Here is a 13,440-nt window from a genome sequence, read left to right as displayed (position 1 = left end):
ATTTTCAGTACTTTTTGCGTTATCGCGGGATCCAGGTTACGTGTAAAATTTGCCATATTTTCAGTCTATTTGTTGCCATAGCAACCAGAATTTTCAACATAGGAAGAAAAGAAAAAGACGTGCATAATCTCCATACTGCCATCTATCCATATATCAAGTTTCATTAAAATATTTTCAGTACTTTTTGCGTTATCGCGGGATCCAGTTTTGTGGACGGACGGACTGACGGACGGACAGACGGACGGAGGGTAAACCTAAAGTCCCCTCCGGTAAACCGGTAGGGGACTAACAAGCTTGAAAAGACAATCATCTAACCAGGCATTACACCAAGTTTACTTAGGACCTTTCAATCATTGTTGATTAAAATTATTAAAGTGTTCATGAATCTTTTGTCTTTTTAAAAGAACCTAAGATGTGAATGTAAACACATCTGACAATTGAAAAATATGTGAACACATCTGACAATGGAAAAATTGTATGAACACATCTGACAATGGAAAAATAATGTGAACACAACTGACAATGGAAAATTCATGTGAACACATTTCATAATAGAAAAAAATAATGCAAATGTGAAAACATTCAAGACAGGATAAAAATCAAAGGTCCTTTACATTTTGTTAAGATACATTCATCAGTCTAGAAATGTTTATAAAAAAATTTTAATTCCTATATTTAATCAGCTGCCCATGAAAAACGCTAAACAAGGCATAACTGACTAAGTTTAGAGATGATTCAACATTAGATTCTTTAGAAAGATATTGTTCAAAGGATGTGCTATTTTCAGCACCAACGTAACTAATCTTAACACAATTGTTGTTACAAAATTTATACCATACAAGCATGCTTTGAATGATTAAATATTCTGTTCCCATGAATGTTCTTAGAAAAATTACTTTCTTTTTAGTTGTGGCAGCCCTTTATATGAGCTGACCATTATTTTAAGAACAATCTGAATACTGAAAAAAAATCCATTCAATGATGCCACAATGATTCGCCAAATTCAGTAAAAATTCATCTATTTGTTAATAAAAAAGTCCACTATAAAGTTACTTCTATTTCAAGCACTTGTTATTTTATGTAAATAATTTGACATGCAGAGAGGTCACAGATCATAATTTAAAGAACTCAGACAAATAGTTTCTGAGGAAAATAAAAAAATTTGAAGACCCACAATGGAAAACAAAGGATCCATCTATCCTAACAGCTCATTTTGAACATTTGATTCTGATGAGTGATAAGTTAAAACATACCTGTCTCAAAATTATGAAAAATGTTCCAAAAGAATTTGTAAAAAGAAGATATGCATGTGTATGGACATTTAAAATAAAGCACATTAAATTGTCTTTTTACACACAAAAGAAGCATTAATATATTTTCTATGTATATCTATATAAAGTTTATCAAAATGAGATTAACAAGTACAAATAAAATGTATATTGCCTGAACATTCTAAAAATATACTAAGAAAGCAATAGTTTAACAAACATGATTATTCAAAGTGAAAATATTTTGTCCTGCTACTGTCTTTATTATTAACAGGATAAAGCCTTGTCAGATAAACTTTTCTATCTCCAGTCATTACGTCATATGATGACGTCACATGTTTAGCAGCAAAACAAAACTACATATAGACGCTTTTTTATGAATGAAACCATTTAAATAATCTAAAAACATTATAAAATTAGACAAAAGCAAATCAAATACATGATTGATTTTGGGACATGAGAAGGTTTATCCGGTTTGCTGCAAAAGTGCATCTTGGCTCACTAAAGCTCGCCAAGATACACTTTCTCGCTCACCGAATAAACCTTGTCCATCCCGACATCAACCATGTATTCTCTATATCCTTTTCCCTGTCTTCAGTCCCACTCACACACCATTGGAATATAATGTGGTTTATTTGATTTTGGATTTTATATCATATTTTTGATTTATGGTTGGAATAAAGTTCTTTTTATCTTCTTGTCAATTTTCTTACATATAATGTAATACATTGTAATTTTATAAATTTTTATGGCAGTGAAAAAGTCAAGAGATAATTTTATATAACATTCAACAGTATACTACAAATGTACTTGTGTTGACAGCTAGAATTCTTTAAATAGTGTCCTTTGATATCAGTTCTCTTAATTAATTCCTAAATTTGTCCGACTTTCCCAAAATATGATGCCAATGGATCTTGTCTACAATGTCTACCAAAAGTCTTGAAGAAATCTTTATTTTCATCCTTTTGCTTGTTAACATGTCTTTGATATCAGATCAGGTGTATAGGTTATAAAACTTACAAAGTCAATAAAATAAATTCCATTTTAACACAAAAGCCCACCTCCTGCCACCCCAAAATAAAAAGTGCTGATTATTAACTGGAAATATCAATCACATATTGGGCAATCCAGAAAAAATGAATATATTTGTCATTGCAAAAAGATGTCAATACACTGAATAAGGTGTGTTTTATTCTAATAACTGATTGTAATGTTTCAAACATTAAATTACAAAAAATTACTTGACAAGATATATTATTTGCTTAACATAATTATGCAAGGTTAACAATTATTTTTCTTGTCCTTGAAAACTCAAAATGATAATAAGTAATAGTCAAATTCAATATACATGTACATTGTATTACACTGAAAATGTGTACTCTGGCATGTCATATCCAATACATTATTGTAAGAATGGAATTATGCAATATAATCACAATCAACATAGAACACACATTTCTGTGACAAACACATGTACATCACCCACCAGATTTATATGGCAGTCTTTTTATGCTTAATACAACAACATTTTAAAATATTTTAATAACTACATCTACATTATGCTGCTTAACAATCAATTCTGATTATGACTAGCAAGCTAGCATACTGGTCAGGGACCATCAACAGGACACTTTTTGAACATTTTTCCATACAGATTTCAAAATTTTAAAGCTATATTCCTGAAATTTTGACACAGTACAGCTAAGTTCTTCTTCCAATTAGAGAGCTTCTTTGTTTACTTTTGATTTGATGACACTTGTATTTGAGGACTGTGCAGTGGGTATCAAAATTACTTAAATTGTCCACAGTACAGTACCATGTACAATGTACTACAAAAACATGCATTTATTGTTGATGAAAAGCAACTGCGATAAAAAGCGACTGCTTTATCAAGAACCACTGAACAAAGAAAACATCTGAATCAAGCATTTTTTGGGGCTTCTGGGTTTGATGGTTGTCCAGTTTTGGTGGTCCTTAACCAGTTACACTTCAAGGTGTTATAATAATAACAATCTAATAATCTTCGACAACATTTAAAGCTGTAAAAAGGTGCTTTGGACAAAAATGGACTAGTTTACTACAGTTAAATTATTGCACATTGGTAGCACTATACATTTAAACATTCAATACATTTACAAACAGGTTTTATAATAAATATCAAATAATTTAACAAATTCTACAATTTAATGAACAAATTTAATACTGTATATTTTCTTAAATCATACCAGATAATTATTCTACATTAATAATCTTTCTAATTAAGGTTTATATTCAGGACTGAATTGAAACCATTTGTAAACAGAACATGTGGTGATTTTTTTTCCTTCTCATGATATCCATAGTTTATTACCCCTTAACCTGCTGAATATATAAAATGGATCTAACCTTCTTTGAATTTTCAACATTAAGGCATTCCATTATCAAAATATAAAGCTACCAATAGTATAGTGCCTGATCAGACTTCATATAACTGCAGGTTGGCCTGGCTCTATATTGATGGCAAAAGGGCATATTACTTTCAGTTCCAGCAAGTAAATGGAAAAGGAAAACTCTTTCAATCAATAATAAGAATATCGAGACCTGTTAACCCTTCACCTACTGATTTGTGTAACAGATTTGTCCAGCATTGAATTTGGGACAGCCTATTCAAAATAGAGATTTCAGTATCTAAATGCAAAATTGTGAGACGTACAGTCTGGTTAGACCCCGTGGATGTGTAGGCTCACCTGGTTCTACGCTGTGTGGCAAAGACTGATCACTAAATGTAAACAAGAGGGCCATGATGGCCCTGAAGTCGCTCACCTGTATATAGGCCCCGGAGCAGGGCCAGTTTAAACCCCAGGGCTTTTATTTGAACAAACTTGGTAGACACTCATTAGAAGATGTTTCATGCTAAACATCTAAGGTCTAGCTGGTCAACTTTTTTCTTTACACATATAGTTAAAAACAATGACACACCTGGGGCGGGCCAGTTTTGACCCAAGGGCTTTTATTTGAACAATCTTTGTAGACACTTACTAGAAAATGTTTCATGCTTAATATCAAAACTCTAGCTATTCGGGTTTTTTCAAAGAAGATTTTTAAGTTTTTGCTATACACATACATTGTGTATAAGGAAAATCAATGTCCCCCGGGGCAGGGCCAATTTTGACCCTAGGGCTTTTATTTGAACAAACTTGGTAGACACTTACTAGAAGATGCTTCGTGCTTAATATCTAAACTCTAGCTATTTGAGTTTTTTCAAAAAAGATTTTTTAAGTTTTTGCTATACACATATAAGGAAAATCAATGACCCCCGGTGCGGGGCCAATTTTGACCCCAGGGCTCTTATTTGCACAAACTTGGTAGACATCCATTAGAACATGTTTCATGCTAAATATCTTAGCTCTAGCTCTTTGGGTTCTTTAAAAGAAGATTTTTCAAGTTTTTACTATATGCATATAGGGAAAATCAATGACCCCCTGGGGCGGGGCCAATTTTGACCCCAGGGCTTTTATTTGAACAAACTTGGTAGACACCCATTAGAAGATGTTTCATGCTAAATATCTTACCTCTAGCTCTTTGGGTTCTTTAAAAGAAGATTTTTTAAGTTTTTACTATATGCATATAGAGAAAATCAATGACCCCCTGGGGCGGGGCCAATTTTGACCCCAGAGCTTTAATTTGAACAAACTTGGTAGACACTCACTAGAAGATGTTTCATGCCAAATATCTAAGCTCTAGCTCTTCGGGTTTTTTAGAAGAAGATATTTAAAGTTTTTTCTTTTGGTTGCCATGGCAACCAGATTTCTACATAGAATTAAATTCTTTGAACAATTTTCAAAGGTGACCACCAAAGGAACATTCCTGTGAAGTTTGGATGAAATTGGCTTAGTGGTTTATGAGGAGATGTCATTTAAAGTAAAAGTTTACGGACGATGGCCGGACGCCGGACGAAAAGTGATCACAAAAGCTCACCCTGTCACTTTGTGACAGGTGAGCTAAAAACGTAAACATGGGTTAACAACAATCTAATTAAAATCAGCTCCTAAATATTGCTACACATAAAAACCGTTTTAAACATACATTTGCAAGTAGGTTTGAACTTATCTCAAATTGTATTGCACAATGTACCCATGAAAGGGAAAACTACTTCTGTTATTTTAAAATGCTATGTAACTGAGTATAAAAAATAATATTTAAGTCTGATTCACACACAAATATAATGCCCATTATAAATCAAGAAATAGTCCTTAAAGTGGTGGATGCTTCCTGAAACCTGCACATTTGTCATTATATTTCAATGAAAATCGTTAAATAAAGGCAGTAAAAGCAAAGTGTAAAAAAAAACACTAGTGTCCTTGACCCTTAACTCCACCCAAATTTAGACTACCATAATCATATCAGTCAATAAATAAGGGCTGCTTGAGCAAAAGTGTTAAAAAATCTACTTTCACAACTAATAACCTTGACCTTGATTGAAGTGATCACTTTATACACACAAAGTTAGTGTACTTTAATATAAATACTGGAAAACTAATGATATACACTATCTAAACAAATGTAAAAACAAAAAGGGGGGCAATAACTCTTATCAGTTAATCTCAGTAATAACTCTTATCAGTTAATCTCAGTAGTTATTGCGAATAATACACAAATCATTGCTCTAATTGGTCTTGATTGTTTTTGATATAGAGATAAAAGACATAATATTATCATTATGCATATGTAATGAATTTTATGTCATTTTAAAGATAAATTATCAGTAATTTATTTTATATAAGTTTTATAAATGTCATTCTAAAAACTGATTGTTTAACAATCAACTTTAACAAAAACTCTGAACACAATATCTATTTCTTTAAGCTGATTCTACTGAGTGTAACTTATCAGTTGGGGTTGCTACAAAAGTGTAGAGTACATGACTTTGTACTGTATTACCTAAAATGACAAAAATCTGGAAACAAAGTGATCCCTTGAAAGCATCATTAATCACAACAAAATTACGAGAGAATTGCAGACTTGGTTTGATTGAGTCTGTACATGAGGGATAATGAAAATCTTCAATTAAGTGTTATATGAATTATGATACTTTTCGAACCATGTAAGAGTAATAATCCAATTTTTCCTATATAAAACTAGATTGCATTTGAGAAAAATGCTATGCCACCGCATTAATACAACACTAAATAGTATATGTAGGAACAGATTTTTTTTGTTTTTATACAATTTTGTAGATTGTCATAATGCATAGATCCCTGACCTATCTAATTCTTATCAGATTAGTGGTTAAATCTGTTGTTAACTCAATAAAAGATCAGAGTAGGAATATATCAATGCACTCGAGTCTAGTGAATTTGTTGGTGAAGGTCATATTTCACACAGCCTAAATTTCATGACTACATCAAAGGACAACACAGTAAGACACTTTGTCAAAATCTAGGTCAGCTGATATCAAAGTTCACTTAACATCTTAAACTGAGCACATGGTTCAAATGTCATAGCTGTACATCAAAGGACAAGAAAGTAGGTCACATCATCAAAATCTAGGTCACCTGATATCAAAATTCAATTTTACAACTAAAACTGTGCACATGGTCAAAATTTCATTGCTGTACATCAAAGGACAAGAAAGTAGGTCACTGTCCCCTTGGGCAAGGCAAAATTTTGGACCCAAGGGTTTAATTCAAAACAATCTTGATACAGGTCCACCTAACAACATTTCAAGTCAAATATCTAAGCTGTAGCTTTCTCCCATTCAGAAAACATTTGTTTTATTTTCTGTTTTTACTATGTGTACATAATGAGAATCACTGCCCCCGGGCAGGGCCAATTTTAACACCAGGGGAAAAATTTGAACAACTTTGGTAGAGGACCTATAGATGATATATATAATATAGCAAACATCAAAGCTCTATGCCTTGTACCTTTAGACAAAAATATTTTTTATTTTTTTACTATATGTACATAATGAAAATTAATGACCCCCGGGGCGGAACCAATTTTGACCCCAGGGCTATAATTTGAACAATCTTGGTAAAGGTTCACTTCGCAAAGTCTCATGCCATATATTTAACCTCTAGCCTTTGTCAATTCAGAGAAGAGGATTTTTCAAGTTTTTACTTTATACATATAAGGAAAACTATCGCCTCTGGGGCAGTGCAATTTTAACATTAGGGGCATAATTAAAACATCTTTAGTAGAGGACCAATAGATAATATTAGATACCAAATATCAAAGCTCTAAGCCTTGTACCTTAAGACAAGAAGATTTTTTAAATTTTTTACTATATGTACATAGTGAAAATCAATGACCCCTGGGGATGGGGCCAATTTTGACCCCAGGGCTATAATTTGTACAATCCTGCTAGAGGTTCACTACATAATGTTTCATGCAAAATATCTTCACTCTAGCCTTTGTAAATTTAGAGATGATTTTTTTATGTTTTTACTATATACATATAAGGAAAACCTATGGCCCCTGGGGCGGGGCTAATTTTGACACTAGAGGCAAAATTTGAACAACTTTTGTAGAGTACCTATAGATGATATCATTTAACAAATATTAAAGCTCTAAGCCTTGTACCTTCAGACAATAAGATTTTTTTTTTATTTACTATATGTATAAATTGAAAATCAATGACCCCCGGGGCGGGGGCAATTTTGACCCCAGGGCTATAATTGAACAATCTTGCTAGAAGTTCACTTCACAATGTTTTATGCCAAATATCTAACCTCTAGCATTTGTCAATTGCTGGAAGAAATTGTTTTAAAGTTTTTACTATATACATATAAGGAAAACCAATGACCCCCGAGGCGGGGCCGATTTTGATCCCAGGGCTATAATTTGAACAATCTGGGTAGAGGTCTACCAGACAATGCCTTATGCAAAATATCTAAGCTCTAGGTCTTTTGGGTCTTTACAAGAACATATTTTAAGTTTTTACTATATGTACATATAGTGAAAATCAATGACCCCCGCGGCGGGGCTGATTTTGACCCCAGGGCTATAATTTGAACAATCTTGGTAAGGGTCTACCAGACAATGCCTTATGCAAAATATCAAGGCTCTAGGCCTTTTGGGTCTTTACAAGAAGGTATTTTAATTTTTTACTATATGTACATATAGCGAAAATCAATGACCCCCGGGGTGGGGCCGATTTTGACCCCAGGGCTATAATTTGAACAATCTTGGTAGAGGTCTACCAGACAATGCCTTATGCAAAATATTTAAGCTCTAGGCCTTTTGGGTCTTTACAAGAAGATTTTTTTAATTTATTCTTATAATTCCTTTTGGTTGCCATGGCAACCAGATTTATGCATGGAATGAAATTCTTTGAACAACTTTGGAAGCCCTTCACCCAAGGATCAATCCTGCCAAGTTTGGTTGAAATTGGACTAGTGGTTTTTCACAAGAAGATTTTTTAAGTTCACTATATAATCTATATAACACACACACACACAAACAAACAAACAAACACACACACACACAGGTGAATCGCTATATGCCACCGCATCGCAGATGCTGCGGTGGCATAAAAAATTGATTTACTTCTTGGAACCCTCAAGTTACACTGAAAAAAAAAACTCATAAACTTACAATCTAGTATATTAGCTTTACAAACTAATTAAGGGTGCCATGCCCTTGTAAACTTTTCATAAACTGATGATGGAGGTAGTTCTTTAGTAAAAACATTTTCAAGATGCACAATGTATCATACATTTAGAAATAAATTTTTCATATAAATCAAAAACACTGCCACAACACTGGCCAGGTTCTGTAAAAACATTTAATGGTACAAAAAACTTAACCAAAACGTGAGACTGACTTGATAAAAACACCTGTGTAAGAAGAAAACTAGTGCTCCCTATTTTTTTAATGTACCATATTGTTTTAAATGCCATTTTACTATTTCAGAAATAATCTATAAAAATAAATTACTTTATACATTATACACTTTACATTGATAACCATTTAGAATGGTAGTCTAGTCTACTTTTACATCAAAACCTACTCTCTGTCTCATCTTAAATCTCAAGCACATAAATATACCTGCAATTTATCTATGCTAAATTTACATCAACTCTCTAAGAATTCATCATGTCAATAATGACTGAAGTAGGGACAAATTGTAAAGCAAGCTCTTAAAATGCAAACTCCGCCTCTAAGTCGTAGTCATAGTCATAAATATCCTCATCATATTCATAATCATTGTCCGAGTCCCGTTCAGAGTTTGAGGTTCCTCCACTATCCTCTGTTTCCGGGTCAGACACTCTCAAAGCCACATGCAGGGTACTTGCATACATATCATCATATCTGTCAAACAGTTGGAGGTCATTGAGTACATTGGTTGCCATGTTACCACTGGTAACCATGGAGATGTTGTCAATAGGTGGTGGAGTGTGACACACGGCTTGTGGCAATGACTCGGTCACCTCATACATAGAGGTGGTGTATGGGGCATCATTATTAAGAATGAAAATACTATTTTCTGTTGCAGTTTGGAGCTGAAATCTTGAAAAATCCACTTCTATAGATTCAGAGTTGAGTTTGGTCATGTGGACTGGTGATGGTAGTCTACGAAGGGATGTTATCCACTTGCATCTGATTTCATCTAACACGAGAGTTGGTTTTCCTGGATAATATATCAAGACAGTATTGTCCCTGCAGCAAAGAGTGTATGGGGTGCAAAAGTCATCGTAAGAAATATCTGGTGGAGCAATGTCCAAAGTGTTAAATATCTTGGACTTGACATCAAACATGGCAAAACCTACAGATTTCTTAATGCAAAACTCTTCTGAGGGTCCTGTTCGAAATCTAAACCAGAGAAAAATGAACCTATCATCTTTAACAGTAGCTCTAGCTAGACTTATGAAACGTGTGCCCGGAATCTGATAACACTTGTATTGCTGTGTATGCAAGTTGCAAAGAAACAAGTGTCCAGTGCCCTCTTTATTTCCAATAATATATATATTCTGATTACAATATACCATTGCTGGCGGGACTGTTCGGCAGTTTGTCAATGTGGTGCGATAACATGGGTTGTAAAAGTCAACTGTTCGAAAGCTATACAAAGAGGCATGAAATTTAACAACATCTACAACCAGGATGTTGATTTTCATCATATCTGTTGGGTATGGGAATGATGAGCAAAGGTACATGTACAGATTATTTTTATGCGAGATCATGTTACCAATGGTCTGCCGTGCAGGAAGTATTTGTACTATCTTCTCACTAGCCAGAGGAAAATGTAGCCACTTTTGATGTGTTATATTGTACACCATGAATTTTAAGAATTTCATACCTTGGTTGCAAATTACTGCATATAATACAGGGAATTTTTCTGGGACTCTGCAAGTTTTTGGTCTGGTTGACAGTGTTTCCTGATTTTCAATGCAGGCAAAACTAGCGGACATGAAGTCATTATTGCACCTGGTATTCATGGAAGAAGATTGTAATATAACACTTGCTGAGCAGCTGGAATGTATTCCAGAAGGAACATCACAAATATGCTCACAAACCCACAATTTGATACATCTGCTCAGGTCAGTTTGATATTTCTGTCGTGAATCAGTATCAGCTGCAATCCACCTTTGTACCAACTTTTTTAACTGATTATATTTAGTGTGTTTTACAACATTTGGATCTTCTAACAGTTTAAACAGACACAAACTTGGTAACTCAATGATCTCATCTTGGTGAATCAAGTGGTCATGGAAACGAGATTCAATCATTGACTGGCAAGCACTTGCCACTAATGGTAGATTGTGATTTTCTGTGAGGTACTTTATTCGCAAACAATTGGTTAAGTCAAGATTTCCAAGTTCAAGATAAAACTGACTGCAGTATTCTTTGACATCATCCATCAAAAGAAAATCTGAAACACGCACTATATCTTCTACATTTGAGATGGTCAACTGAATTACTCCAGTGTACATATAGTTTAATATCTGATCAAATACATTATCATTCTCAATCATTAGGGATTCTGATAAATCTAACACATTTGTCAGCTTTTCTTTCATGTCGCATGTGAACATTGATAGAAAATAAGGGCTCCATAATGAAAGTATTGCACGATGAGCATAAAACAGACGACCGTTTAAATTTATTTCAACATCACAAAGTTCTCCAGTTTCTCTCTGTTTAATCAAAGGTTTTATTATGTAATCTTGCACATTTTTATTAAACAACTTTTTTTCTGCCTTCACGTATTGAGACATTGTAGAGTAGACTCAAGTAAATTCATTTTTGTCTTCCAAATTCTGTGTGCCTGATATAGCCTCTTATTTTTGGCTAACTTTCTATATCACTCTTTTGATCTTTTCTTTCGGTAAGTCTGAAAATTAAAATAAATATAATATTAGTAACTAATAGCCTCTGATTGTTGATTTCAAAATAACATAATAACACTAATACTAAGTATTGATATCCAAAATGAATTGATATCTTGCAGAAATTAATTTCTTTCTTTCTGTCTGTCACCATTTAGACTGAATATAGCTCAGAGTTTAATTTACATTGTTCTGTAACCCTGAGAAATTCAAGGAAGACTGTCAATATAGCTGGTATGTCACGGTTCACAAGAATGACAGACTATTCTCTCCCTTACCAGTTCCTCTCCCTGACAGTTCTCTCCCAAACCGTTTCCTCCCCTGACAGTTCTCTCCCAAATTTGAAATATGCAGACAGTTCTCCCCCAATTTTCATTTGTTAGTTATCACTTTAGTTTTGACTTAATCTAATAATATTTCTTGAAGATTATTAAAAGAATGTATTTTATATTAAGTAAAATGCATTTTATGTTTATTTGATTCTGAAAAGTGTTTGTAAATTTAACACCTTTTTCAGATATTTAAATCCTATTAACACCTTCATTATGAGAGGTTAAGATTATTGGACAGTGATTGATATACATACACCTGTAATTATGTGAAGGTCTAGTGATATCTATTCATTTGTTAAATAGCAAATAAGGAGGTAACAAGTATGTTATAGAAAATAAATAAGCAACAACTGGTACATGTATGCAATCACATTTCACATTTACTTTATACAAAATTGATTAAAGAACATGTAGTCATTAACATGAAACAATATATATTACCAAATAAGTAATAAAAATATTTGTTTATAAACACCTTTTCACAATTATTTTAATCATTAGATTACACCTTGATTCTTGAATAACAAATTAATAAACACCTTAATTATCTCTGACAGCAAACTTAACGCACATGTGTATTGTACTCCTTTCTTCATTATACAAAAGTATGAAATTTAGCAATTAAAATTTATAAATCATTTTTTTCTTATAATTTTTTTTTCTTATTTATTAAAAAAACAAACAAAAAACCTGACTCAATAATAAATATCCAATGATTATCCTAATCAAGTAAATTAAACACATTAAAAAGTATATGTTAGATCTAATAAAATAATCAGAATAATATACTAATATGCTAAAAATATTTTTTTATCTAATCTATATCAATTAATCATAAACATGCCAATGTATTAAACATCTAAATACTCCAATAAAATATTTTTCTCTCTAATTTATATCAATTAATATCATAATTTATTAATAAACTTATCCATTTATTAAACATCTAAATACTTCAATAATAATGTATTAATAAAGATGGGGAGGAACTGTCTGCTTATTTGCAAATATGCAGACAGTTCTCCCCCAAAATAGGGAGAGAACCGTCAGGGAGGAAACGTCAGGGAAGGAACTGGTAAGGGAGAGAATAGTCTGACTACCGTTCACAACTGTTCACTATTTAGAGCCCAATTAAAGAGGAGATGTGTTAGTGGCCCGCCGGATAACTCAGTCAGTAGAACCACACATTTGTGTCCCTGTCAGGTATTTTTCTCACACCCTGTCAGTGAGACAGTCAAAATTGGCACAATGTCGTTGGTCATTTTTTTCAAAAGGGTCGAATTGGTAAGGGTCCGAATCGAGTAAGGCACTCTATAAAAATAAACACATGTTGTTAATTTAAAAAGGACGTGTTAGCAACTTACTCGTAAGTCTATGAATGATGTGCAAAACTATCTAGAGGCAGTGCATGTCAAATCTCTCCATCTTAAAATGTGGTGACCAAACTTACTTCATTTTGTTTACAATTATGTTAATAAGATATTTCAACCCGGAAGTAAATTACTCGGCATTTTCCGTCAGCACAAT

General features: G+C 33.1%; 1 protein-coding gene across 1 annotated transcript; it reads right to left on the bottom strand.

Moving 5' to 3' along the window:
- Positions 1-8,789: 8,789 nt before the first annotated feature.
- On the bottom strand, positions 8,790-13,423 carry LOC132716142 (kelch-like protein 2). The gene is made up of 2 exons (XM_060699338.1): positions 13,278-13,423; positions 8,790-11,586 (listed from the first exon to the last, which is right to left on the bottom strand). The coding sequence occupies exon 2, from the start codon at positions 11,468-11,470 to the stop codon at positions 9,392-9,394; it is 2,079 nt and encodes a 692-aa protein (XP_060555321.1). The 5' UTR covers positions 11,471-11,586; positions 13,278-13,423; the 3' UTR covers positions 8,790-9,391.
- Positions 13,424-13,440: the final 17 nt, after the last annotated feature.

This window comes from Ruditapes philippinarum, unplaced genomic scaffold (assembly GCF_026571515.1).
Source record: "Ruditapes philippinarum isolate M1 unplaced genomic scaffold, ASM2657151v2 ctg128_1_1_1_1, whole genome shotgun sequence".
NCBI lineage: Eukaryota > Metazoa > Mollusca > Bivalvia > Venerida > Veneridae > Ruditapes > Ruditapes philippinarum.
Note: the sequence above shows the minus strand (reverse complement) of the source record. Positions and strands in the feature narration are given on the sequence as shown.